This window comes from Crotalus tigris, unplaced genomic scaffold (genome assembly GCF_016545835.1).
Source record: "Crotalus tigris isolate CLP2741 ecotype Arizona unplaced genomic scaffold, ASM1654583v1 scf7180000020455.750797, whole genome shotgun sequence".
In the NCBI taxonomy this organism is placed as follows: domain Eukaryota; kingdom Metazoa; phylum Chordata; class Lepidosauria; order Squamata; family Viperidae; genus Crotalus; species Crotalus tigris.
The window spans coordinates 624,165-649,080 of record NW_024098029.1 but is presented as its reverse complement, the minus strand read 5'-3'; the positions used below and the strand labels follow the sequence as shown (position 1 = coordinate 649,080).

The following is a 24,916-nucleotide window of genomic DNA, read 5'->3' as shown; positions in this document are numbered from 1 at the left end:
CACACCAAGTCATGGTTAAATTTAACCAGGCTTTGATGAATATACTGCATTGACTGAATTCTAAGCCAAACTTTGTGGCTTAGCATTGTGAACGCAACACTGTGGTTTATTCAATAAATCATAGTTAATAAAACAATGGCTTAGTGTCGTGAGTCATAACACTGTAACTTCCAGATATGTGGATACTTCTTCAAAATAGGCACATCAAATTAGACATGTAGGATTCACAATGTTGCGAATCTTTGCATGCTGAATTAAAGTAGGAAGACCAGAATGGCTGGGTTCCTATCACATACTAACCTAATAACATTGTTTAAGAACATTTCATTCAACCCATATGCCAAGTTAAATAAAATGCATAGTATGTAAAGTCAGATGTTTTAATTTTCAATTACTGTGTACAGCTTAAAGTCAATAACTGCCTCCTTCTCCCTTAAATGGGCTAAATTTTGTGGGATTCTGACACTTTCTGTAGCAAATCTTTGGTATTTTGGAGCAAGCATTAAAACGGAGCTTGATCAGTAGCACTGCCATACTTTATAGCCTAGTGCATAAGACTTTTTCTGTCCAAAGCTCTATTTGGCTCCAGTCCTTCAAAGCTGACTTCTTGCAGGACAGAAACCACTCATTGCATTGGTGAAATAAAACTAATATATTCAGTATTTAACCATTTCCCCCATTGTATTGCCCCGGGGACACGTGAGCCCCTTTTGTAACCTGACAAGCAGTCAATGGGGAAGCCACATTCACTTAACAACTGCATTATTAACTTAACAAGTGTAGTGATTCACTGAACAGTGCAGGAATGTCATAAAAGTAGCAAAACTTAACAAATATCTCACTTAGCAACAAAAACCTTGGGCTCAATTGTGGTCGTAAATCGAGGACCACCTGTAGAACGAGGTGATTAAAAACGAACATCTCAGAACGTAGAATCGCAATTTGCGGCTGGAAGGGACCTTTGGAGGTCTTCTAGTCCAACCCCCTCAAACCAGAGACCCAAGGAAGAAAGAGCGAGGCTACGCAACCTAGGATTTGCCCGGCCCTTCCGAGGCATCGGCTTCGGGGAGGCGCTGGGGATGATGGGAGTTGAAGTTCAAGCCCACGGGAGGGCATTATCGGGGACCCCCGCGACCCCTTCAATTCTTAGGCGTCTCCCCTCCGAAGACCCCCTTCTCCTCCCCGGTGGGCTCGACGGGGCTTCCTTACGTGAAAAGGCGGCGAGGGGGAGGGATCCCGCGGAGCCTCCTCCCTCTCAACGTCAGATGTTTTTGCCTCAGGTTGATGGAGCCCGTTTTTGGCGGGGAAAAAGAAATGGAAGCTCCACCTCCCGAAGAGATTCGTGTCAGCGACAGGACTGTTGTCCTCACGCGGGCCTCAGCTCACGGGGCACCCCGGCTGGAGCCTCCCCCGAGCGGCCTGTCCTGCGTGCGAGGAACACAACCGTCAACAGGCCCCGGGATCCATTTGTCACCCTCTCCGCGCAAACAAACGGGAGAGTTAGAGAAAGTCACAATATGGGCGGGAAACTCGGCTTGCTACCGATTGGTTCTTGGCGCTGCTCCTCCATTGGTGCCGCCCGCCAAACGGCGGCTTCTAATGTTTAACTGGAGCTCAAGCTTGTCACTCCAAGTTTTCCTTCGGCGCGGAGCAACCTCTGGTTCCGCCTCTCCCTTTTCGCTCTCGCTCTGACGTGCCGTGTGCAAAGGGAGAGGGGGGGAGGTTGGTGTTGGTGGAAAAAAAACAGCCGTTAAACGGGCCGCGGGGCGGGGCCTCGGCGAGGAAGTAAGAAGCATTAATTGGATTGGTCAAGGCGGGAGGTTCAAACTAGCATGGGCAGTCCTGATTGGCTCGGGGTGGCCGCGGCAGGCCAGGCTCCCTCCTCGCGCCCAGGCGGGTTATTGTCTCTCGACTTTCGCAGGCGGCTCTCGCGCGGAATCGGGACTGGACTTCGCACAGGAGCGACGCAAACATGGTAAGGAGGGCGGGAAACCGCGCGCCTAGCGGGCCCGAGCGAAGCGTGTGAGGGAAAGCCCCGCTCCCGTTCGGCGGGAAGCCCGCGCGGGGCTCCCAGCTCTTCCTCACGCCGGCCGGCCGGGCGGGAGGACTCCTGGGGGGCCTACGAGCTGCCGCGGGAGTCATTCCGGCACCCAGTAGGCGGCGGGCCAAGCCATCCTCTCTCGCGGGCTGCCCCGGGCGCGCCACTGACTGGGGCGGCGGAGGGTGAAGAGGCGCCGCTGGCGGTTCCCTCTTCCGTTTGGCGAGCGGCCCGGGAAGCCCCGCCTCTCGGTCACCGCGGGGGGCAGGGGGGGGCTGCCTGCCTGCCTGGCTTTGCTTGGCGCGGGGCCAGCGCGCCGGGAGCGCCTCATCCCGGCCGGAGCCCGGAGCGCAGAGAGGGACTCCGCGGCTCCCCTCGGACTGCCGAACCTCTCCCCCCCCCGCTCCCCAGCCTGGGTGTCCGTCAGCGCCCCGCCGAAAGAGCCGAGCGACGCCGCGGCCGGCGCTTCTGGCTTTCCCGCGCGCGGCGCCTCCTCAGCGACGCGGCGCTTGTCGGGACGCCGGACTTCGTCGGGTAGCTTTCCCCGCGCGCGCGGGGCTGAGCCGGGCTGACGGCCCTGGCAGCTCCGGCGGTGACAGCCTGGCACGCTGCAGCCCCTATCTGCCGCGGCGGGAAGTGGCGCGCCGCCCGGCGGTTCCTCCTTCCCTCTCTCTGCCCCCCTCGGCCTTCGCTCGACGGGGCAGCCGTGGGTTTATTCCCATCCAGCCCCGGGTAATTAATTCCTCCGCTTGGGCTGAGTGGGGGGGCCGAGGGCGACGTCGGGCTTGCTGGGAAAGTTTGTGGGCGGCGGCGGGGGAGTCCAGCTTTCTCTTCCCAAGAAGTTCCCAGGGTCAGGAAAAGCCGCAGCTGCTGCAGTTTTACTTTCCAGGTGGAGGTCTCTGAATACGATTTCTATAAAGTACTTTTTGCCGTTGTTTAAGGAGAGGTTGCTTTTGGCTGGAAGGCTCAAGATCGCCTCTCTTTTTCGGTTAGTAACTTGCAGCAAGGGAACATCTGGGATCCGCGTAGATCGGGGAGGGGGGGTGTCCAACTTTGGCGACTTTCAAGACTTGTGGACTTCAACTCCCAGAATTCTCCAGCCAGCACAGCTTGGGAGTTGAAGTCCGCAAGTCTTAACACTTTTGAGTCTCATCAACCAACCACGGACTTTTTCAATTTTATCCATGCAGTTACTCTTATATATTTTGCTTTGCGATTTGATCCTGTTGGACGTTGCCACCTTAATATGTTTGTTTATTATACTGGTAGCTCATCGTTCTAATTCATTCACCACCCACCACCGGTACATTTTCTAATCTCTTCTCTTTTTAATTCACACCCTGCTTTAGGCTCCATTTTTGATCAGCCTTCCTACAGACTCAGTTCTCATTTCTAGATAGTAAATAGGAGCACACCCTTATAAAGTTGTTTTTGGGTTTTGACAAATATTCATTACAACGAGCCATATATTACATTTCTGCCAATTTGTGCACATCTTAAACTTTCTCCATTCAGTTTTATCTTTGATATATAATTTTGAGATAACATCAGTTGTTACATCACATAGTTTTTCTGTCAATTATTGAGAATACTTTAGATTCTCGGCTAATAACATGCCATCTGCAGAGAAAAGTGCATGCATGTTTGTGTATGCAGTAAAAACATCTCTGCTAGTACAGTACCATAAGTGTTTATGTATATGTTAACCACAGAAATATCACGTTTTCATCTTATACTTAATCTTTTATTAAGCATTCCATCAATTTACACATATGCTTTACTTCTGTAACGTATTGTTCTCAACCATTTTTTTTTTACAGTAACAGTTACTGCTTTTGGTTCAGTTTCATACTTTGACATAACAATAACATTCCCATAAAATACACCATTCCTTTCAGTTCTCTCATTGCCACTTTAAATATATATACTTTAAGTTTTTTATTACTATTACTGTGCATTTTAGCCTCCAATATGAGAAAATAATTCCTTTTTCTATTATTTGCAGCAATGTCTTGTCATTATGGTATATGCTTTACATAATATCCCATCTTCATTTTTTGCAACACATTCTCTTTTTGCATTTTTTCTTGTCTATAGCCTGACAGACTTCATAATTCCACCAAGCATTTTTCATATTTCTCATTACTATAACTTCACATGCTTATGTGGCGATTTATAATATCATTTATACTCTGTTACAAGCTGCATCCATATCCTCTTTCCTTAAATTCATTTTTATACATTTAGTTGGGAAATTAATCTGTATTCTTACATACAGGACCCATACTTTTTTCATGTGGTCATTCTACTTTCTTCCAGGTCTTTTTCTTTGGTATCCATTTTTCCCAAAATCCATTCTTAACACAATGTCTCATATTCAGAAGTTCTTGTCAACATTGTAGCTTTCGTTTTTTTTAGCCTTTCATTATGAATAATCAAAAATATTCTAGGTTTATATTCATTCCTTCTGTGTGTACTTATGAATATAGTTCTTAAACCCTGTATCTTTCTTAAATCAGATACCAAAGCAGTAATTACTTTTATTCATTCTTGGATTTCCAGATGGTCCAATATCTACTGTCTTGACTTGTTCCCCACTATCCATTTATGTCATCAAAATCATGGTTTTTTTCCCCTATGAGTACATTTCTTCAAAATGTTGTGTGCTTTTTCCAAAATTCATCTTTGGTTCTTTCATTATCACCATTCACTAGAACGCTGCATTCAACTATGTTTTTCCCCAATAAAAAATCCTGTTTTATATGCATCCGTAATTTAGATGCCGCTTCCTCATACTTAACTGATATATTTTAGCACTTTCATCCATAATAAAAACTGTGTTTTTATTTCCCATTTTTTCATTCAATTCCACTCAACAACATTAGACTACCCTCATTCACATTGATTACATCCCTCTCCTTTCTCTTAGTTTCACAGGTACACAACATATCTATTTTCTTTCATTCTTTTCATTTGCTTATCATTTAATCCATTTGCTTTCCAAGTCTCAGTTTTCCATATGTTATGCAAGTTACTATATATAGGCCCCTAGGTCAGTATCTATGGTCCTATCACGTATGGAAAATTGAGACTTGCTGTTGGTTAATCAAGGTTTTTACTTTATGCTTTTAGGAATTTAAAGAATCAAACTTAAGTTACCACCAACCTAAGTTATATCAACACTGCATGGAGCGTTCTCTGTTAATGATAAGAATAGTACTGTTCACTCGTTGGGTATTTTAGCCAATATGATGCATGAAATAAATGCCTGTTTTATGCCAAAAACATACATTATTTTTTTTGGGGGGGGGGGAAGCTAAGACCTTGAATCTAGAGCCTATCTTACAAAAACAATATATGGTTGCCTGCATTCCATGGAGTATGCAGTGTATTGACATGCACTTGGGATATAGCTAATTTATCCAATAATATTAGAATATGATGTATCTAATTGTAGAATGCCCATTAGAAAGCTGTTTTCATTGTATTTGTACAACAAACTTTCAGTCATAAGTATCACTATGAGATAATATTGAAATAGGATTTTTTTATACAGTCCCCTTAATTTGTTACATATACAGTATTGTTCGAAAACAAATATATTTAAATCTTGTTTTACAAGTCAGTTTTAAGTCTTGTCATCTATCTTGTGTCTATGCTTAAAATTACTGAAATTAGAGTAGGTTCAATAATGGTGTTACAAAAATAAACTTGGCAATTGTCTGTTTATATTTAGAATTAGATTGCATATTAGAGTAGTGGGGTTTAGCAGTGTATTTAGGGAGTCTGGTTTGGGATTGTATCTTAGAGTATAGAATGCAGCAAGAATCAATTTCAGAATTTCAATGTTAGAGCACTATTGCAGATTAATAAACAAATTATAACAATTTCTATACTGATGATAATAGCTGACAGCAATTAAGGATGTTGTAGCCCAAAACCTAACTTGGGACATATTTTTATCTGCATTTGAATATCTTTTACCATTAAAGCTTAGCTTGAAGAATGAATGCAGGGAAGGCTGCTGATTAGGGAAAACTAAAGTTGTCCACCTGTTTTATTTTTGAACAGGGGTTTTGACATACATGTCTAGTCTAGGGCTTAAAGAACTGATGTTTTGATAATTCACTGTCACTTTTATTTACTAATGAACCTTTCCCCCATATAATGAAAAATTGTAGAACCAGAAAAAGGGTTTCTTGTAGCATTTTGAAAATGTGGCTAATATTTGCGCATGTAACAGCTGGGAAGTGTAAAGGGGCAAGATATGAAAAAATTAGGTGATGCGTGAATAACTAAAGAGAAAATTGCAAGGTTCCAAATGTACAAAGTAGGAAATGAGCTCCCCCCCAGCAAACTGAGTTTTTGTCTTCAGTTAAATTAGAATGGGATTACAAATACTTTCTAATAAGCAGGATATTCTTATATACTGGCCTTTGGTAATGGTGGTTTGAGTGTCATTTTACTCATGTTCTAATATCTGCAAGCACATCTCACTGTTTGAAATTTCAAAATGAATAGCTTATAAAACTGCCAGTATTGACCAGAGGCTTGCCAGTGTGGGGGGGTGGGTGGGGGGGTGGGAGCAAATGCAAATACTTGCATCAATAGAAGGCAAGCTCTCCTACTTTTGTGTGTGCATTCTGGTGCTGCATGAAAAAAAGGAGTGGAGTTTATGCATGAATTTGTCATTTTGACAATGTTGCTGATGCCTCTGATGCTGACTGCTGTTCAGGTGATTCCAGTAGCCTGGGAAAAGGTAGCCCTGTCTAGTTGATGTCTGGCATAGCTGCTGTTAACTGATAAGATTCTGCATTGCTAGACTTCTGGGAAAAGTTCATAGGGTTAGAATCAGCCATGTAGAAATTGTAATAAAAAAGCAAAATCTCCTAAATTCTGATGTACTTGATTCTAAACAAATCTCCATGGTGAATGAATTCTTTGGAAAGTAGTTATAGTTCCAATTTCCTCTTTGCAATCACCACCTGCTTGAGCTGATCAAAAAAAATATCCTCAAAAGGTCTTAAGTGAAGCAGCATTATCATAAATTAGTCTCTATAAAATAAATTGTTGATTATGTATAGGAGATGTATTCAGACTGAACAGCTCTCTAATTTAGTTTAGATAAGTAAGAGAAATGTGGACATTTACAGGCTAATATTATCTGTAAAAGCAAGGCAAAAATTAACTTGGGAAAGCTCAAATGTCAGAATGAGATAAGCCCTTGCCTCTGGAGCGCATACATGTCACAATCTATATCTGAGAGTTGGAAGCAAGTGGTTATGAAGTATGTGAATATCTTAGTTGTTTTTGAATATTTTGGTTGGGACTAATTCCAATGTATTCTTTCTTGCACATTGCATACAGTATGTATATCATGTACTATCAAGTCTTGGAATGAGAATTATTCTATTTGGGAATAAAATGTCTTGAAGAAAGTGTATGCAATAAAATGTTAAGTGTAAGAAGTTTGGTAAATATGTTTTAAATTTCTCCAAATCCAAGGCAAAGAGACTATTAAATGTTTTGTGCTTGGTTGGAACATTGAGATGCAATAATAAGAGGATTTGGGGTCATAAGAGTTGAGTGGCTATAGAAATCAAGTAAATAAATAACGCAGTACTAGATATGTAAATAAGTCAATATGGGCCATTTCATATATATGTGAATAAATTGGTTAATATGTTCATAATTCTTCCCATAAGTTTATCTCTCTGGATACTGTACAACCAACAGCTATTGAGAACAGCTACAAGTTGCATCTGTGCTTGTATGCTAACACTAAATAAGCAACTGGATTATAGTCCACAGCTTTCAAGAATTAATTGCTTTTAAATTTACCTGCTTTTTTGAAAGTCATACTATCTTTGGGGCACAAATGATGAAAATGGAAAAAAGGTTCATTGAGTGTTGGCTTTAACTCTTCTACATCAGGGGTGTCAAACTGCCAGCCCACAGGCCGGACGCATCACGCGGAAGCTGCGCCCTCCCCATTGCCTATATGTCCCGTGATTTCATGTGACATCGCGAGTTTGACGTGTGTTCTACATGTGTTTCATAATAGTACCATACCTAGCCATATACATTTAGAAAAATTGAGCAAAAGTTTAGTAAAAGAATCTACTTACATTGATTTAATTTAATAACTATAACTTGTCTGTAGGTGTAAGCATAGGCCAGCTGGCTCAGGAATTCTGGGAGTTGCAGTCCATGAGTCATAAAAGAGCCAAGGTTGCCTACCCCTGGCATAGGCTAATGTTGCTGTCCTAAAACTCTTCCTTGCATGAATTGTCCCAAAATATACACGCTTACGTATCAAATTGGATATATGCCTAGCTTTACTTGTGGCCAGTGTTTGATCTTTGTTTTTTCAAAATACATTTGTCTGCCTGCTTGCATTGTGACAGGAAAAGTCTGAAGAATGTACTTCCTTGTGAAAAAAATTCCACCAAGATTGTAAATATGAGTTGGTAGCAGGAGAAAGGTCATGACTAAATTTGAACATGTGGCATACATTTCCAAAGTAGTAACGCAATGGGCATTATGGAAGATGTGTTAGAATTGACCAAACTCTTGTTACGTATTTTTTATTTAGGCTGGAGGCAAGGCTGGCAAAGACAGTGGCAAGGCCAAGGCAAAGGCAGTATCTCGCTCGCAAAGAGCTGGGCTTCAGGTAAGTCTTCAGGCAGTCTTTCACAGACATGTTGATTTGTATCAATCCTAGCTAAATTTGGAAAGTACAGCATTCTCTGTTTGGGGCATAGAAGAATTCATTGTTTATTATTTAATTCAGGATTGTCCATCCCTGGCAGCTTCAAGGCCTGTGGAATTCAATTCCCAGAATTCCCCAGCCAGCCATGCTGATTTAATTTATTTAATTTTGTAATAGATTGTTTTAACTATTTTTTCAGTAAGACAGAATTCTAAGCATTTGTAAAAGTCTCTTTACCTGGATAAAAGAAGGCTGGAACTGCTTTGGGTGGAGCTTCTCTCTCCCCCCCCCCAGGTTGATTGACATATAAAATTAAACCCTATTGTGGTTGTGGCTTATATTGTCCTAGCAATTTATATTTTAAAAAAAAAATCTGCTTGGTTTTATGTCTGTACTAAACCAAGTCTTAGTGGATATTTTTCCCAGGTGATTGCCTTTCTTTGTAACCACTTCTTGCTCTTCCTTTTTAATTGCTTTTCCTTATGCTTTATTCTGTCTTAGCAAGAAAGAAGCCTTTTTTTAGCTACCAAATCTGGGCTGCAAAAATTCAGATGGCACTAGATGGCAGCATCTAATGGTTGCCCAGAATTTTTATGGCCTGATCCTAGTCTTTGTGTGTCTTTTCAGTTAGTCGTTAATTAGAGAGAAGATGTGCAAAGATGTATTCCTTGGCTTTCCATCGGAGCCATTGCTTCTGCAGAGCTTTAAAGTTCAGGAAGCTGTTTTGGTCCTGTCTAAAATGTAGCTGCATATTTTAATCTTATTTCAGAAGCTACTGCCCAAAGAATGTTTCCATTCTCTTGCACCATTTGTTTGCTGTTTATAGTTAAAAGCCCCAAATTTGTACAGGTTTTTGTTCTTTTATTGATTCATAACAAAGTGGCATTAAGGAGGAAGCTCTTTTCGTAAACACAGACTGGGATCTTATTCTTCATTTGGAAATTAGAATATGTTAATAAAAAATGTGTTTGCTGAATCATGTTCTTTCCTATAGTAAAAGCATTCTGGTTGTATAATAAAGTTGTGTTTATGCCTCATATCATTTTGACTTGGGATTTTAATCCTGTGTGTCTTGCAACATCTGCTGCATTGCCTTAGGCTTGTAGAACACAAATTAATATTTTTAAAGTTACAAAAAAAATCAGCTTACGAACGAGTGACCTTATATAAGTCAATGCTAGTTTGCCAACATTATCAATAAATCTTATATCAGAGAACTCGATTTTTATGCCTACGCCTTGAATTCTGCCCAATAAATTGTGTCATTTTCTTAATTGCACTTCCAGTAATAATGTACTTGCGTAGTTTGGCATTTGGTTGGCTAGTGTAAAAAACAAATAGCCACTTATACCCTGACTATACATTATTATAGGGTATGCCTGGATCAAGTGTCTTCTACCTCTCTTGAAATAGGCCACAGATACAGACTCAGTTAAAGCCTCTTGAAAGTGCATGTACGCTAAAGCAGTCCTTTGCTTCTAGTTCCCAGTGGGCCGTATCCACAGACACTTGAAGACTCGCACCACAAGCCACGGAAGGGTTGGTGCTACAGCTGCCGTGTACAGTGCTGCAATTCTTGAATATCTCACTGCTGAGGTAAGTTGCTGGAACATGTGATAGTCCCCTAATGTTTGGGTTTAGAATGCTTCAATTCTTTATATGTACCCTTCCTTCATTTTCTTGAACATTTCATTTGATCTATTTTAATAGTAGTTTGTAAGCTTACGAAATTTTTTTTTGCAAAAACTATTTTATTGTACACCTTCATGTCTATATCAAAGCATCATTATAAATACACCAGAAAGTTTAGAACACAAAATATTGAAATAGCAAACCCTGTTGTATACATTTTCCAGTGAGAAGAGCTTAGGTCTTCCTTGTGTTTTTAAAATGTTCAAAATTGTAATTCATTACAAATATTTCTGAAGAAAAGAACATATTTAATAATAAAGGTATTGCTCATCAGTGCTTATATTCTTCTGAACTGAACTTCAGGAGGCCTTTTTTTAATTGAAGAAAATTAATATTTTCCCTAGATTAAAAAAAGATGACCCAGACAAATACATTTAGATTTTATACTGCTATAATAATATAAGCATCATTCCAAAAGTACCAATTACATACTTGTATCCAACTATGCATTTGCTTTCAAAATCCATAAAAGGCTATCAAATCTTTGCCGTTTCCCCCCCTAGTTTAGTTCACTTGTGGCCTTTATTTAACTATTTCTCCCTTTAAATCCAGAATTTCTTCTGTTTAGCAATTTTGTGCAACACCTTATTATTGTGGATCTTAATAATAAGTATAATTGTAATACTCATATTATCAACATTTTAGATCGGCCTTATCACAAGAAAGGTTTTATCCAGTTTGCAACAATTACACTGTAACACAAATGGATGTTCCTTTCAAAGATATTAGGTCATTACATCATTACTCTGAGCTTGTCAGGCACGAAAGGCCAGCTACCTATGCAAAAGTCCCATTAAACTGATTTATTGCTAAAAGTCTATGCACAGGATTCTTCTCACCTGCACCTGCTGGGAGTTAAATAAGGATCAGTGGAATTCAAAACTACGTGGGGATTCTAGGCTGATCCCTCCTTTAACTCTGCCTCTAGGTTCTGCCATTCCTCTTCCTACAGAACTATAGCATGTTTACCACTGTTTGTAAAAATTAAAATAGCAAAATTAAACGAGTTTAAAAAAAACTAGGAAACTAAAATGTGCAGCCGTATTTATTCCAACAGGTTTTGGAGTTGGCAGGCAACGCCTCCAAGGATCTTAAGGTAAAACGTATAACTCCTCGTCATTTGCAGCTGGCTATTCGTGGGGATGAGGAGTTGGATTCTCTTATTAAAGCGACCATTGCTGGTGGAGGTAGGTGTTCTCCTAGCTTCTGGATTTATCAAGGGCAATTCAGTCATGCCCGTGTCAGAGGTTCCCATTTCAATATACAGCAGACATGTCAAACTCGCAACATCACATGACGTCGCACAGCGTATCGGGACGGTTTTGCCATTGTCGGCAATGGGGTGGGTGCGGCTTCCGGATGACATGTCTGGCCTGCGGGCCAGCAGTTTGACACCCCTGATATACAGGGAATCCTCCACTTGAAACAGTTCATTTAGTGACCATTTGAAGTTGCAATGGCACTGAGAAAGTGACTTATGACCATTTTTCATACTTACGACCATTGCAGCACCCCCAGGGTCATGTGATCTACATTCGGATGCTTGACAACTGTTTCATATTTATGACGGTTGCAGTGTCCCTATTGCGACCTTCTGGCAAGCAAAGTCAAGGGGGAAGCCAGATTCACTTCACAACTGTGTTACTAACTTAACAACTGCAATGGTTCACCTAACAACTGTGGCAAGAAAGCTCACAAAATGGGGCAAAACCCACTTCAGAAATTTCTCGCTGAGCAACATAAATTTTGGGCTCAGTTGTGGTTGTAAGTCGAGGATTACCACTACTATTTGGACTACATTCTTTGATGTGAAAAAAAAATGAAATCCAACCTATCTTATATGGAGAAAAATATTTGTTGGAAACCACGTTCAGCAGCAGTGAAACTTAGGGAACTTTTAACTTAATGTTTTGGGACAGCTTATAAACACTTAATGCTGGGAAAGATTGAGGGCAATAGAAGAAGGGGACGACAGACAACGAGGTGGCTGGATGGAGTCACTGAAGCAGTAGGTGTGAGCTTAAATGGACTCCAGAAGATGGTGGAGGACAGGAAGACCTGGAGGAATGTTATCCATGGGGTCGCGATGGGTCGGACACGACTTCGCAATTAACAACAACAACATAAACACTGCACATGTTTGAAGCTGCCCAACATTCCTGAAGTGAAAAATATTATTACAAAATGTTCCAGCTCATATTTTTGTACAGGGTATTACAATATTACTTGATATATACAACATCAGTTGTGTATTTTTGTCATTATGATTTGTATTTAATTAAGACAAATTAGCAGTGCTATATTCCCGGTGTTAATTTTAGTAGAAGCGCAAAGCAAACATGGTGAAGTCTTTCCAGAAGGATCCTTCATCTCCCATTGTGCTGCTTCCGTGTCCAGATCAAAGTTTAAGCTGCCAGAACGAATCCACTATCTCGACTTTGTTGTTGGCCAAAATAAGTCATTATCAGTACATGTTTCTGGCAGTAGCCGACATACCAGCAGATGGGCCGGACTCCGTGTACGTTCACACAATGTGTTATCTGCTAAGAGCCTCCATTTCAGCATACTGGCTTACATTTAGGCACTCCAATCTATCCAGGATCCTCCAAGTAGTATAAGGACATTTTCATCTTCCACAAAAAACCTTTTAAATTGAAATATTGATTGAAGCATGTGATTAAAAGAAAAGCAGTTGCTTGAAAACATGAAGTTGGAATGAGGGAGGGAAGAAGAGAGTTCGACATGGCTGCATAAATATCGATCCGCATCTTAAATCTTGGTGTTATCGCGGATGTGTCTCCTCACCCTTCTCTCTCTCTCTCTCTCTCTCTCTCTCTCTCTCTCTCTCTCTCTCTCTCTCTCTCTCTCTCTCTCTCTCTCTCTCTCTCTCTGCAGGCGTAATTCCGCACATCCACAAGTCTCTGATTGGAAAGAAGGGACAGCAGAAGACCGCATAAAGAGGCGCTTCCGGCAGCCCGCTTCCTCCCTGTCATTGTACTGTAATTGGGACAGAAGAAATATGGGGATATGTGGAATTTTTTTAAAAGAATAGTTAAATGGAAGAGCATAGACAATTGACTGTAGATTAAAACATTTGTATGTTCTAGATTTAAAGTTTGACAAAAAAAAGTACCTTGTTACGTGGCAGCAATTTGTGTGTTGATTGGCTAGGTTTCTCCCATGTGTTTTATACAAAAATGGAACGGATAAAACCATTTTTTACAAAACCTATTCTTGTGTGTCATTCTGGTATACAAGGGATAAATCCAGTAAAATTAAATTGAAATGTTTAAAACAGTCACATATTCTAAACTTAGATATAGCCACATTCATGGTTAACTTTGTTTACTCTTACTTATTAACACAGATCAAAGTCCAGATTTTAATATCACTTAAAATAGCTTTTATGAATTTTAACAATACAACTTTTTTTTAAAAAAATCTTTTTGCCTAGAATCTTTTCTCTAAATTCCTACACTGCACAAACATGGAAAGTGTTGCAGTGTCCTATTAGCAAAGATGCCCATCCTGAATTTTGCTGCTCATGGCTGATAACCTCACTGAAGGTCGTGGCTTTGCAGTGAATACTACTATATTATTGAACCAGCACACTTGCTTTTATTTCAGTTATTTTCTGACAAACACATCTGTAACAAAATACTAAATCAGCAATGCTGCCTTGGTTACAACTGGAAATGCTACCTTATAAACAAGAATCAGTGTTTCTTTCCACTATTAATTTTCAGAACTGCTTTACACAATGTCGCTGATTTAGCATAATGGTCTCAAATCTTCAAATGCTTGGCTTACCTATAGCTGTTCTCAAATTAATTTGTATAAATTTTATCTCAGTTATAATTCCAGGATTACTCTGATTAGTAATTTTAGATTAGTAATTTAAAGCTATAAAGACTTGTAGTCTTTAAAGTAGATTATTGTTAAGAGTTTTGGATTGAAGGAGGTCAAATAGGGTTTTGGTTGTTTCTCCATTCCTATCAGTATGGATGGCTATTTGTATTTTTTAAGTACTATTCACTATATTCCTGTGCATTGTAAGTAATTTTGAACTTTGTCCTTATTAAAATAGCTTTCAAAATGCTACATATGGTAAAACTGACATGAAATTATTTAGGGAAGTTAGATGAAATGGCCAATTTGGATATGGATTGGGACTTTGCGTTACATTTGCTGATTCCGTGGTAATCTAATAAAATACTGTCCTAACAATAACAAGGCAATATTTATATAACAAAGTAGACCTTAGAATTTGCTATAGTTTTTTTCCCTTACTCCTGCTATGGTAGGAATAGGATATTTCTTTTCTTAGGAACAATAATTAATACAACTCTTGTGTAATTGATAACCTGGACTGCTAGCTACAGAACAGTCAAGGCTTCTGTTACTAAAGGCTCAGCATTCTAGGAATTGGAACTTCCATGCTGATGATGCTACAACTTTTTATTTTTGCTGATGGATTAACAATGTCAACAATGCTTTGCTAATGAAAGAGGTTGTTTTCTAAGAGATAAATAAAAGAGAAAGGATTGATTGGAGTGAAAGGTTATTCTTGTCAGGAGTTGAAAACAACTAATTTCCAGACTGTTTAATGCATCAATCACAATGCAGAAAATTAATATTCTTGTTGCTGAGATCTAAATGTTATTGTTACTTGGCCACATTTTAGGCAGATAACTGAAATGGATGTGAGTGTAATGGAATATCTGTAGGTTCCAGGATTAATATAAGTTACGCATTTCTTAGATGTTGATTGAAAGAAATACTAAAGGCCCGCAGTCAAAGTGCCAGTGTCTTTTGGACAGAAAAGCCACTGAGAAGAAGGGCCTGATTTCAAATTCTAATTAAATTATTTCTCATGCCAAAAGTCTTACTGGCACTCTGGGATCCCTACCAGTAAGAACTAAGCTAACTATAAGTAAGAACTAACTACCAGTAAAAACTAAGCTAACTATAAGCTAAATAGGCATGCAAACACCTTAGTTTACAGCAGGGGTGTCAAACTGCCGGCCCATGGGCCGGTTTCATCATACCAAAGCCGTGCCCACCCCATTGCCAGCAATGCAAAGAGTTGTGATACATTGCGACACGTCACGTGATGTGAGTTTGACACCCGTGGTTTACAATGTCGAGTCAACCCACTGTTGGCTAGAAAAGAAGCTGAATTCAATTCTTGCAAGCTGTTTATAGGAATATGGGGACATGTCAACAACATCCCTTTTGCATGGCTAAATTAAATACCAGATTTTCAGGAAGAACAGTGGATCTACATCCTCTAGCTTAAACTAAAGTTTTTGGGGGAACATAACCAAAAAGAGCAGAACTTCACCGGTTGGGATCGCTTGAAAAGTTAAAACACTTATCAAAAAGTTGCTTTTTGCCTCAAGCGGTTCCCCAAGGATCTCAAAACCTCCAACTTCAGGTCTGGCTATTTGACCATAAACAGTTGGTATATGGTGTAGAGTTTAATTTCCAGCTCCTTTGAAAGAAAAATGGGGAGATTTTTGGTGGAATATTCACAGAACGCCCAACTTGGCCTCTACGCAAGACTCAGCACCAGTTGAAAGTCCGTCCCACCATGGCAAAAAAGTCCTCGTTGTGCTGACTGAAATAGGTGCAGAGTCGCTCCAGCAGTAATTCATCGACAGTGGGGTGAGGTCGGCCTTTCGATTGGTCAAGGCAGTGCCGTTCTCCTTTGGCCTGGAGGCAAAAGAAGCCTTTTGTTTTGTTGAAGTAAAAGTTGTCTGGGCCCAGGTAAGGCTCCAGTCCCAAAAACTGCTCCACGTGACGCATCTCCGAATCTGGCTGCCGTATCAGGCCACCTCCATCTACCACATGGATCTGCGTTGTAGGGAAGAACTCCAGCCACCGAGCCATGTGTAGCGCGTAGAGGCTGCGCTGCATGGCCTTGTAGTTGGTGTTCAGCTCTTGGCCCCTTTTCAGGATTTCCTCCAGGGACTGGTACGGTTTCTGCCGGGCTTTGCGGTTGTAAAGGATCTGGGTGTAATCGGACACCAACCTTTCCACGGGATCCCGCACAATCAAAAGGAGCTTCACGGAACGGTCCATGGCATAGATCCGCTCCGGAGCCTCGAGGGAAGAGAAATAGCCCGGCGTCTTCTCCACGGTGATTTGAGCGCTGTGGGAATTGGGCATCTGTTGGCAGTACCAATCCAATCCCTTTTGGTAGTTCTCTTCCACGTTGAAAAAATGTATCTCGGAGTGAGCAGCTGCTATTTGGGGGTGTAAACTCAGCATCTCCAGCAAGGCCCGGGTGCCCCCTTTCCTCACTCCAATAATTATGCCTTTGGGTAGCCGTTGCTTCCAATCCTCATCCGGGGCATCGGAGGCGTTCCTTTTCCACTGGTCCAGCAGGTCATTCACAACGTCGGAGTCATTCTTTTTCCAGCTGGTCTCCCAGCGTCCTTCTTGCGAATAAATTTCACACATCTTCAGACATAGCAGCAGCAGGCAAATTCTGGCCATTTCTGACCCTTTTCTGAGATGATAAGCGACAGATGCAATAGTTGTCCTCTACCCTCCTTGATCTGACTCCCCCCACACAAACACCGTTCTTCTAGCTAGGAAGGAATCCTTCTGTAGAAAACTATGCTGCTTGCTGGTATTTCACATTCCAGTGCCCAGACTGGCAGCAATGCAAATAAGCCCTAAGACAGAAAGAAAATTGGTTGAGGAAATTGTTGTCCTCTGAAAAAGATAGAAATATGGTCACAAAGCTCGAGTGACAGTTAAAACTCTGTTATTGTTACTAAAGGCCAATGATGCAAGGCAAATCTAAACAGGCAGATACAAGTTGGGTTCACCTCTTGCGCTAAACCAGGGGTAAGCAACCTTGGCTCTTTTATGACTTGTGGACTTCAACTCCCAGAATTCCTGAGCCAGCATGGCTCAGCTTGGAAACTCCCTTTCCCCTCAGCATGGCTGGCTCAGGAATTCTCGGAGTTGAAGTCCACCAGTCAGAAAAGCCAAGGTTGCCTACCCCTGAGCTAAACCATCACATGGTTTAGCATAGCATATTAGCCCAGATTGGTAGTCTGCAAACCATAATTCACTATGTGTTTTAATATTTCTTATCTTTTTGCAAGCCGCCTAGAGTTGCTTTATTGGTGACATGGGCAGCATATAAATTTAATAAATATAAATATGTAATAATTAAAACGTGGATGCTAGTTAGCTTTGGGTTTAATGAGTTGGGGAAATCTTGAGGAAGATTGCTGTATCAAGGCTTCACTGCTCCAGCTAGACCTGGGCAGGGGGTTGGACTAGAAGACCTCCAAGGTCACTTCCAGACCTAGGATTCTATCTCTAGTCTATAAAATCGAGTCTCTGTTTGAGAAATGGATTCCTGGGAAGCTCACATTAAAGATGCACTGCACCCTCAATGAGCCGAGGTGGCACAGCAGTTAGAGTGCAGTACTGCAGGCCACTTTAGCTGACTGTGTTCAGCAGGTCAGCGGTTCCAATCTCACCGGCTCAAGGTTGACTCAGCCTTCCATCCTTCCGGGGTAGGTAAAATGAGGACCCAGATAGTTGGGGGCAATGTAAATATATATATACATTGCTTACTGGTGTACACCGCTTAGAGAGTGCTTGCACTTAAAGCGGTATATAAGTCTCATAAATAAATAAATTGTTATTGTTAAGAGAAATCTGAGCACAGAGCAGCCATACCTGTGAGTTTCTCCCTCAGATGGCACTTTGCTCCCTGCTGTCTGGAAACCATTCCTCTCTTGTTGCTTTCAAGCTGCAATGTTTTCTTGTTAACGCTCCAAAGCCTCGTAGCGTAGCTGGCTGTACTTTTTGTCCTGCAAACAAAGGCAAACCAACCTCCACTTGGAGGCTGCGGCTTGCCAGATTCAGTGCCAAGTAGAATTCCTGGGTCCGCATGAACTGAGCAGAATTGCACAACTACTCATCGTAGTTGCGTAACTAAACAAAACATCAGGAAAATGCTCGATTTCCCGACTTGGGGTGGAATCTAAAACTTGCCTTCCAGCTCTCGAGTTTCTGTCCATACAGGTCGTCCTCAGCTTAGGATCCAAACTGAGCCCAAATTTCATGTGGCTAAGTGAGACATTTGTTAGGGGGAGCTTTGCCCCATTTTACGGCCTTTCCTGCCACAGAAAGTGAACCACTGCAGTTGTTAAATGAATCTGGCTTTCTCACATTGATTTGGCTTGTCAGAAGGTTGCAGAAGGGGATCACGTGAACCTGGGACGAGGGCTCCCTGTTCATAAATAAACACATAAAATAAAAACATCCGAAAGAACAAATAATTCTCTGTAATCCTCCTGTCTTTCTCTCTACTACAAACTACACCCAGGTTTATTTTAACCGAATCCTTGTGAGGTTAGCAGGATGCTCAGCTTCGGTGCTCGGCCAACATTTATTTACCTGTTTATGCAAACCAAAAAGCAGCAGCCATTTCAAAAGAGAGAGGAATCCTCTGGTGGTCCCTGTGCTTGGTTGCCTAGCTTTGTGTTAATTGCAGCACCCTTTTTGCCTCGACCTCTGATTAGTCCAGTTCTGTGAATTTCATACAAACAGAAGAACGAATGATACGGCGTTCTTATAGGTGCTGAATCCCCCCCTTGCTTTCTCTCCTCTCCTCCTCCCCCCCACCACAAGATTCATGGAAGCCTCACCTCCTTTTCCTGTTAAAGGAGACCCCAGGGGCCAGACTAGCATTCTTACTTGCGTGGATCTGCCTGCTGAAATTTCTCCCCAGAGCTCAACCTGGCGTCACTCCGGGCCTTTGGATGCCTTGAACAGCATGATGAACTTCTCTGGCTGCCCCTCAAGGCCCATCCAGTTTCACAAATTGCGTCTGCTGAGCTCTAAACAATTTCAATGCTGTTAAAACGCCGGCCGGAGGGGTTTACGGTTAACGTAAGGTCTCCTGCTTGAGCAGAGGGTTGGACAAGAAGACCTCCAAGGTCCCTTCCAACTCCCATTCCATTCATTTCCATTCTATTCCATATTTAATCTATTACAAAGTTAAATAAATTAAACCAGCATGGCTGGCTGGGGAATGCTGGGAGTTGAAGTCCACAGGGGTCTCACCAGTGCAGTATAAAGCGGTACTAATACTTCATTTTTCCAGAATTCTTGCTATTATTCCTGTAAAAATAGGATAGCAACTAGACAGGAACAGATCTTAGGGAAAAACAATGACTTGGCTTCGTAAATACGGAAAGTAGAAGGCAATAACACGAAGGACACTTGAATTAACCGTTCACCCATCTGGCTTTTTCAGCCCTGTCTAAAGATGCAGAGATTGAATTGGGCCCACCGCATGTTGACACTAACAGCCCCCCCCCCTTTTTTAAAAAAAATCCTGAACTGTCTTAAGCATGGAACGGAAAAGCAACAGGCTGGGTAGCCCCTTTGCAGAGCTCTCCGTAGAAGTTGTTTTCAAGCTTGTTCTGATCTAATGAGAAAGATCCTCCTATGGGGAACGTTTTCCACTTCCTAACACTGGCTAATGACAGGGTATGACATGTTTGGGGTCCCAAGAGCAGAGCGTGGAGGTGTGTAGATTGTTTCCAGGGTAACCACAGCGGGAGAATTGCCAGGGAAGTATGCGAGATATTCCATGCAGGCAGGAGAAGACTTGAAGGATGGAAGTATTGAAAATGACTTAAGAGGGGCTCTGCGGAAAATCAGTTGGGCAATTATGGCCCCTTCATGACCTGTGGACTTCAGCTCCCAGAATTCCTGAGCCAGTGTGTTAATGTACAGTTAGTTCTTTTCCATGACTACTTCCCCAAATTCTCCCATCTCAGAGCTGAATTTGGAATGGCTTTGGAACTAACGGTGCTGGAAGGGGAGGGAGAGAGAGGACCATTGAGGTATGAAGATCAACCCAAGTTCACTCCAGGCATCCTTGGTGCCCAATGTCCTGAGTTCCTATTGGCACCTTTGAACAGCTGTGGTGTACCCAGAAAAGGCCACTGCTACGCTTGACTGCTAAGTCCAGTTCTGCCTTAATTTCCCACAATACCTTGAAGTCACCTTATTCCAAGGCATTCTGGGAGATGGGATTACAGCCCCAAAGCCCCTTTGGGAACAGTATTTGTCAACCCCCGTTTGAGAAGCATCTTCTGGAAGACATTCCTGGCAACAGGTTGCCCATTAGAATAATAAGAGTTGGAAGCCATGAGCACCACCACTAAAGTCACGAGATAAGCCAGCATTTTACGACTTTTGCCACGGTTAAGTATATCACAGCAATTGCCACGATCGTTAAGACAACTCAGCTTTCCCTATTCACTTTGCTTGTTGGAACGACAACTTCGACCTCGATTTCCAAAGGAAAGCCAAATGAATTGCTGAACGCCCAGATATAGGAAGACATATAAGATGCCACAAAAAAGGCGCCATGCTTTGAATTGACCACATCAGCAATGGACAAGTCACACCTGGGACTCTCTGTACAAAGGGGGCATAATATCCTCCCCTCATTGTGACCACAGGGTCTCACCTCAAACTGTAGATCACATAGTGACTGGCTGTAAGTGGAGGGCAAATACTGGTCCAGCATCTCACTTTTTTAATACAGGTAGTCCTCGACTTACAACAGTCTGTTTAGTGACTGTTTGAAGTTACATCGGCACTGAAAAATGTGACTGATGACCGTTTTTCAGCTATAACCGTTGCAGCATCCCCATGATCAAAATTCACGCGTTTGGTAACTGGATCCTATTCATGACGGTCGCCGTGTCCCGCGGTCATGTGATCCCCTTTTGTGACCTTCCAATAAGCAAAGTCAATGGGGGGAAATCCGGGTTCACTTTACAACCGTGTTACTAATTTAACAACTGCAGTGATTTACTTAACAAGTGTGGCAAGAAAGGTTGAAAAATGGGGAGGAATTCACTTAACGACTGTTTTGCTTAGCGACCGAAATTTTGGGCTCAGTTGTGATCATAGATTGAGGACTCCCTGTATAGACAAGGCTGCGCTTCAATGGTTCGATGGCCTAGACATTGATACTTGATCATAGATCTTTTAAGCATTTATATTTTATTGGGTTCTACTACTCTAATTGAAATGTTAATATATCATTGCTAGTCCAGGTATGATATGCCGCACGCTGAATAAATGAGTAATCACGCTCCCTGGAACAGAGAGTACATTTTTGCAATAAATCAATTAGGAGTCCAAATAGAAAAGTCTTTCCAATTTTCACCTGGCAGGACTTTGGATTCAAGCTCTTATGACCCCTCCCCCCATGATATCAGGGGCGATGGGAATTGTAGTCACAACAACATCTCTAAGGTCACAAACTCCCCTTCTCCTAATTGAGAATTTATGGGGAAATGAGTTCTGCATATAATATCATCCTCAATCCACCACATTCATTTTAGACCAAAAGAAAAGGAAAAAAAAGAAAAAGAAACTCAAGATTAATAGTCTCACTTTAAAAAAAGAAGAAGTGAAAACAGTCTTTCTCCTAACTTTCAATTCTTTGAGACTATCTATCCTGTTCGAGTTCCAGTCTGGCTTGGAACTGGCAAGTGTTTTGCAAAGCAGATCAAAAAGAGAGAGAAGCAAACAGTTCAGTTTGCATTAACAATACTAAAGATTAACATTTTTTATAGGGCGTTAAAGGACAGGGGCTTAATCTGCACTTAATCTGCTAGCAACAAGCAAAGCAATGGAAAAATCCCCCGCGACCACATTCTTTCTGTAGGCCAAAGAACTTCCCGATTCCTTGTCTTACCCCCAATTTATCCAAAATTCTTACCTATCACAGAGCACCAGCTTAGCCACAGCTACAGGACCCACTTTGCTTCCGTCCAGGTGTGCTGCTTCTTTGTACTAAAGTCTCCAGCCTGCCCACAGCACCAGGCAGTCTCCCAGCACTAATCCCATCTTGCCCTCCTTCCTTGGGGGAAAGAGAGAAATTACCGCAGTCTTCTGGGGACGGGGCGGATTGAGAACAACAAACCAAACTCTGGTTTGAACAGCAAAGCAGCAACCAAGGAAGGCAGGAGCAGAGCTCTTGAGATTCGGAGCAAACACATGCCTCCATCAGGAAAAAGCAACCTGTATCCACAGTTGAGTTAGGATGGAGGGGTGTGCAAGACCCCTCCAAGCTCTCTCGAACGTTTTATCAGCAGAGAGGCTGCCAAGAATAAGGGATGAGGAAGAAGCAAGAATATCCTCAATTTGCAACCGTCCTCTTAGCTATGGTGTTGACAACAGTTCCATTTGCAGAAAGGGGTTGCACATTGAATGGATGGGTAAGTGAGGAGCATTATCCGAGACACTTCATCTGACATTCAGTGGCAGCCATCACTTATCTCCAGCTCTGAAAATGCTTAGGACCTCTGGCATCCCAACTTTTTGCTCTGGTAATATAGATGGGCTCTGGAAGAAAATGGAAACAAGGAAACTTTATTAGATTACTGGGCTGGGAGTTGCAATTATGACACGACTGAAGACTCCCCATGTATGCTGCCTTAAACTCCTAAATGTCAACGTCCAGCTTGAGAATCCAAATAAAACTGCAGGTACGTTCCGTCTCCGAAAATCTTACTGTTTACTGAATGCACTGCGTGGTAATGTCAAAGCAAAACTAACTCTGAGGTTCCAACACCAATTCATAGACTTAAACAATAATTTTCCCAGCTACGCCCCCAACATAGTCCATATAAACAAGTTGCTTTGTTAGGGGAACCGTCTGCTTCAAATCCACACCTGTTCTGGTGCCCTTGACAAGACTTCAGGCTCTCACCGTCTTCAGCTGAATCAATGAAGTTTCGTTTCTCCATCTAACCCACTTGAAAGTAACACCTCCCCCCCTTACTCTAAAGGCAAGTCGAAACGCAGAGGCACCTAGCTGCCAAAGTTTCATCCTTGAAACTAAACCTCTGCCAACAGATGTGTTATTTTCAGGTCTCAGAAATCTCAGCATTGGCCATGCTCAGCTGGGGGATTCCCCCCAGTCTGGAAGATGTCCATTGCTGTAGGGCAGCAGAAGCAGGATATAAAGATAAATAAATAAAAGATATATAGTGACTGTGGCCATCATAGAGACAATCTAGGATCCATCGTGGAACATAGGGGAAAGCAATGCTTTATTCAGTGAGGCTGGCCCGGTGTGTGACACACTCCGCAAACCATACAAGGTCCTTCCTTTTTAAAAGGTGAATTTTATTAAAAAGTGAGTGCATTATGGTGCAAAGTTGTGATTTTGTTTTTGACAAAGTGCGCAGGCAGTCTTTGACTTACAGACGCAACTGGCATCAGTATTTCTGTTGCTAAACATAATCTCCTTTATCTCAAGCTCAATTTCCTAGTGGTAGCCAGAAAAGTCTGAATAACGAAAGGGCTTTGCAAATTAGTAGTAGTGACATTATCTGAGAATTTGCACTGGCCATTCCTGGGGGTTTGGGGTAGTTGCCAGTAAGGTCCAGGCCATCTCTTTTCAAAAACTGCTCAGTGCATCATTTCAAGGGTTCACTAACAGGCATTTACGACAACACAGTCAACACAACACAAACAAAACCGTCTCTTTTTTCTTTATTTAATTATCGGTCAAATTTATGTAGCTGCCCATCTTACCAAGGGTGACTCTGGGTGGCGCGCAGCCATCTGTTGCCGGAGTGGGAAACTGTTATTCCCCACAGAACGGAAAACCTCTTGGTTAGGAGAACAATCCTCCAGGAATTTGTCTTAATTGAATGTTGTGTGTTTCTCAACAAGCAGCTGCAAGCTTCTGTTTTTCTGCTGTGTTCTCAGAGCAATGGATAATTTCTGTCCACGTTTTTCCCGCGGCTCAGCTTTTTTTAAAAATCGGTAAAAAGTGGCAAGAAGTTGGACGGTAGGCTAGCTAGTTACTTCCCGGGCTATACGCTAAATGTAAAAGTTTGGTTTTGTTTTTTTTAAAAAAAGCAAAACAAAATTAGGGGGAAAAAAAGAGTGGCTGATCGCTTCTATTTTGTTGCTAGAAAATTATGTGGAAAGCTGATTTTGAAGAATTTCTGTCTCTCCTTTTTTTGGCCCACATAAGGTCCTCTCGGCCAATCTCTAGGTGGGCATGTTTTATTTATTTTATTTTCTGAGTCCAGAACATCTTACGTTAAAAGAGAATATAATAATTACATTAGTATAATCTAAATAAAGGAAACCTTTCAATAACTATGGTAATAAATATAAAAATGAAAACACAAGGAATTTAAAACACTTCTGTGACATTATACAGCAGGGGTTTTCAAACTTGGCCCTTTGATGACTTGTGGACTTCAACTCCCAGAATTCCTCAGCCAGGCAGAGGAATTCTGGGAGTTGAAGTCCACAAGTCATCAAAGGGCCAAGTTGGAAGACCCCTGGTCATAAGTGTGAAAAACGGCCCTGAGTCATTTTTTTCAGTGTGTTTGTAACTCTGAGTAGTCATTAAACAAACTGTGGTTAAGTTGAGGACAGGAAGC

The 24,916-nt window shown here is 41.8% G+C and overlaps 2 protein-coding genes across 3 annotated transcripts; one reads left to right on the top strand and one right to left on the bottom strand.

The window, feature by feature from the left end:
- The first annotated feature begins 1,818 nt into the window (after positions 1–1,818).
- On the top strand, positions 1,819–14,543 carry LOC120318809 (histone H2A.V). Its single transcript, XM_039366886.1, has 5 exons — positions 1,819–1,975; positions 8,634–8,711; positions 10,233–10,346; positions 11,500–11,629; positions 13,338–14,543. Exons 1-5 carry the CDS (start codon positions 1,973–1,975, stop codon positions 13,397–13,399), a joined length of 387 nt encoding a protein of 128 aa, XP_039222820.1. The 5' UTR covers positions 1,819–1,972; the 3' UTR covers positions 13,400–14,543.
- LOC120318808 (heparan sulfate glucosamine 3-O-sulfotransferase 1-like) lies at positions 14,041–23,089 on the bottom strand. Of its 2 annotated transcripts, XM_039366883.1 has the most exons (4): positions 22,228–23,089; positions 19,173–19,315; positions 18,150–19,004; positions 14,041–17,125 (listed from the first exon to the last, which is right to left on the bottom strand). In XM_039366883.1, exon 4 carries the CDS (start codon positions 16,941–16,943, stop codon positions 16,008–16,010), a length of 936 nt encoding a protein of 311 aa, XP_039222817.1. In that variant the 5' UTR covers positions 16,944–17,125; positions 18,150–19,004; positions 19,173–19,315; positions 22,228–23,089; the 3' UTR covers positions 14,041–16,007. The 2 variants fall into 2 exon arrangements, with proteins under 2 accessions (XP_039222817.1, XP_039222818.1); XM_039366884.1 differs by lacking the exon at positions 22,228–23,089 and having other exon boundaries at positions 19,173–21,296.
- Positions 23,090–24,916: the final 1,827 nt, after the last annotated feature.

Coding starts and splice junctions, on each gene's coding strand:
- LOC120318808 (XM_039366883.1), bottom strand. CDS start 16,943: ATGGCCAGAATTTGCCTGCTGCTGCTATGTCTGAAGATGTGTGAAATT.
- LOC120318809 (XM_039366886.1), top strand. Junction 8,712..10,232: donor CGCAAAGAGCTGGGCTTCAG/GTAAGTCTTCAG, acceptor CTTTGCTTCTAG/TTCCCAGTGGGCCGTATCCA. Junction 11,630..13,337: donor AGCGACCATTGCTGGTGGAG/GTAGGTGTTCTC, acceptor CTCTCTCTGCAG/GCGTAATTCCGCACATCCAC.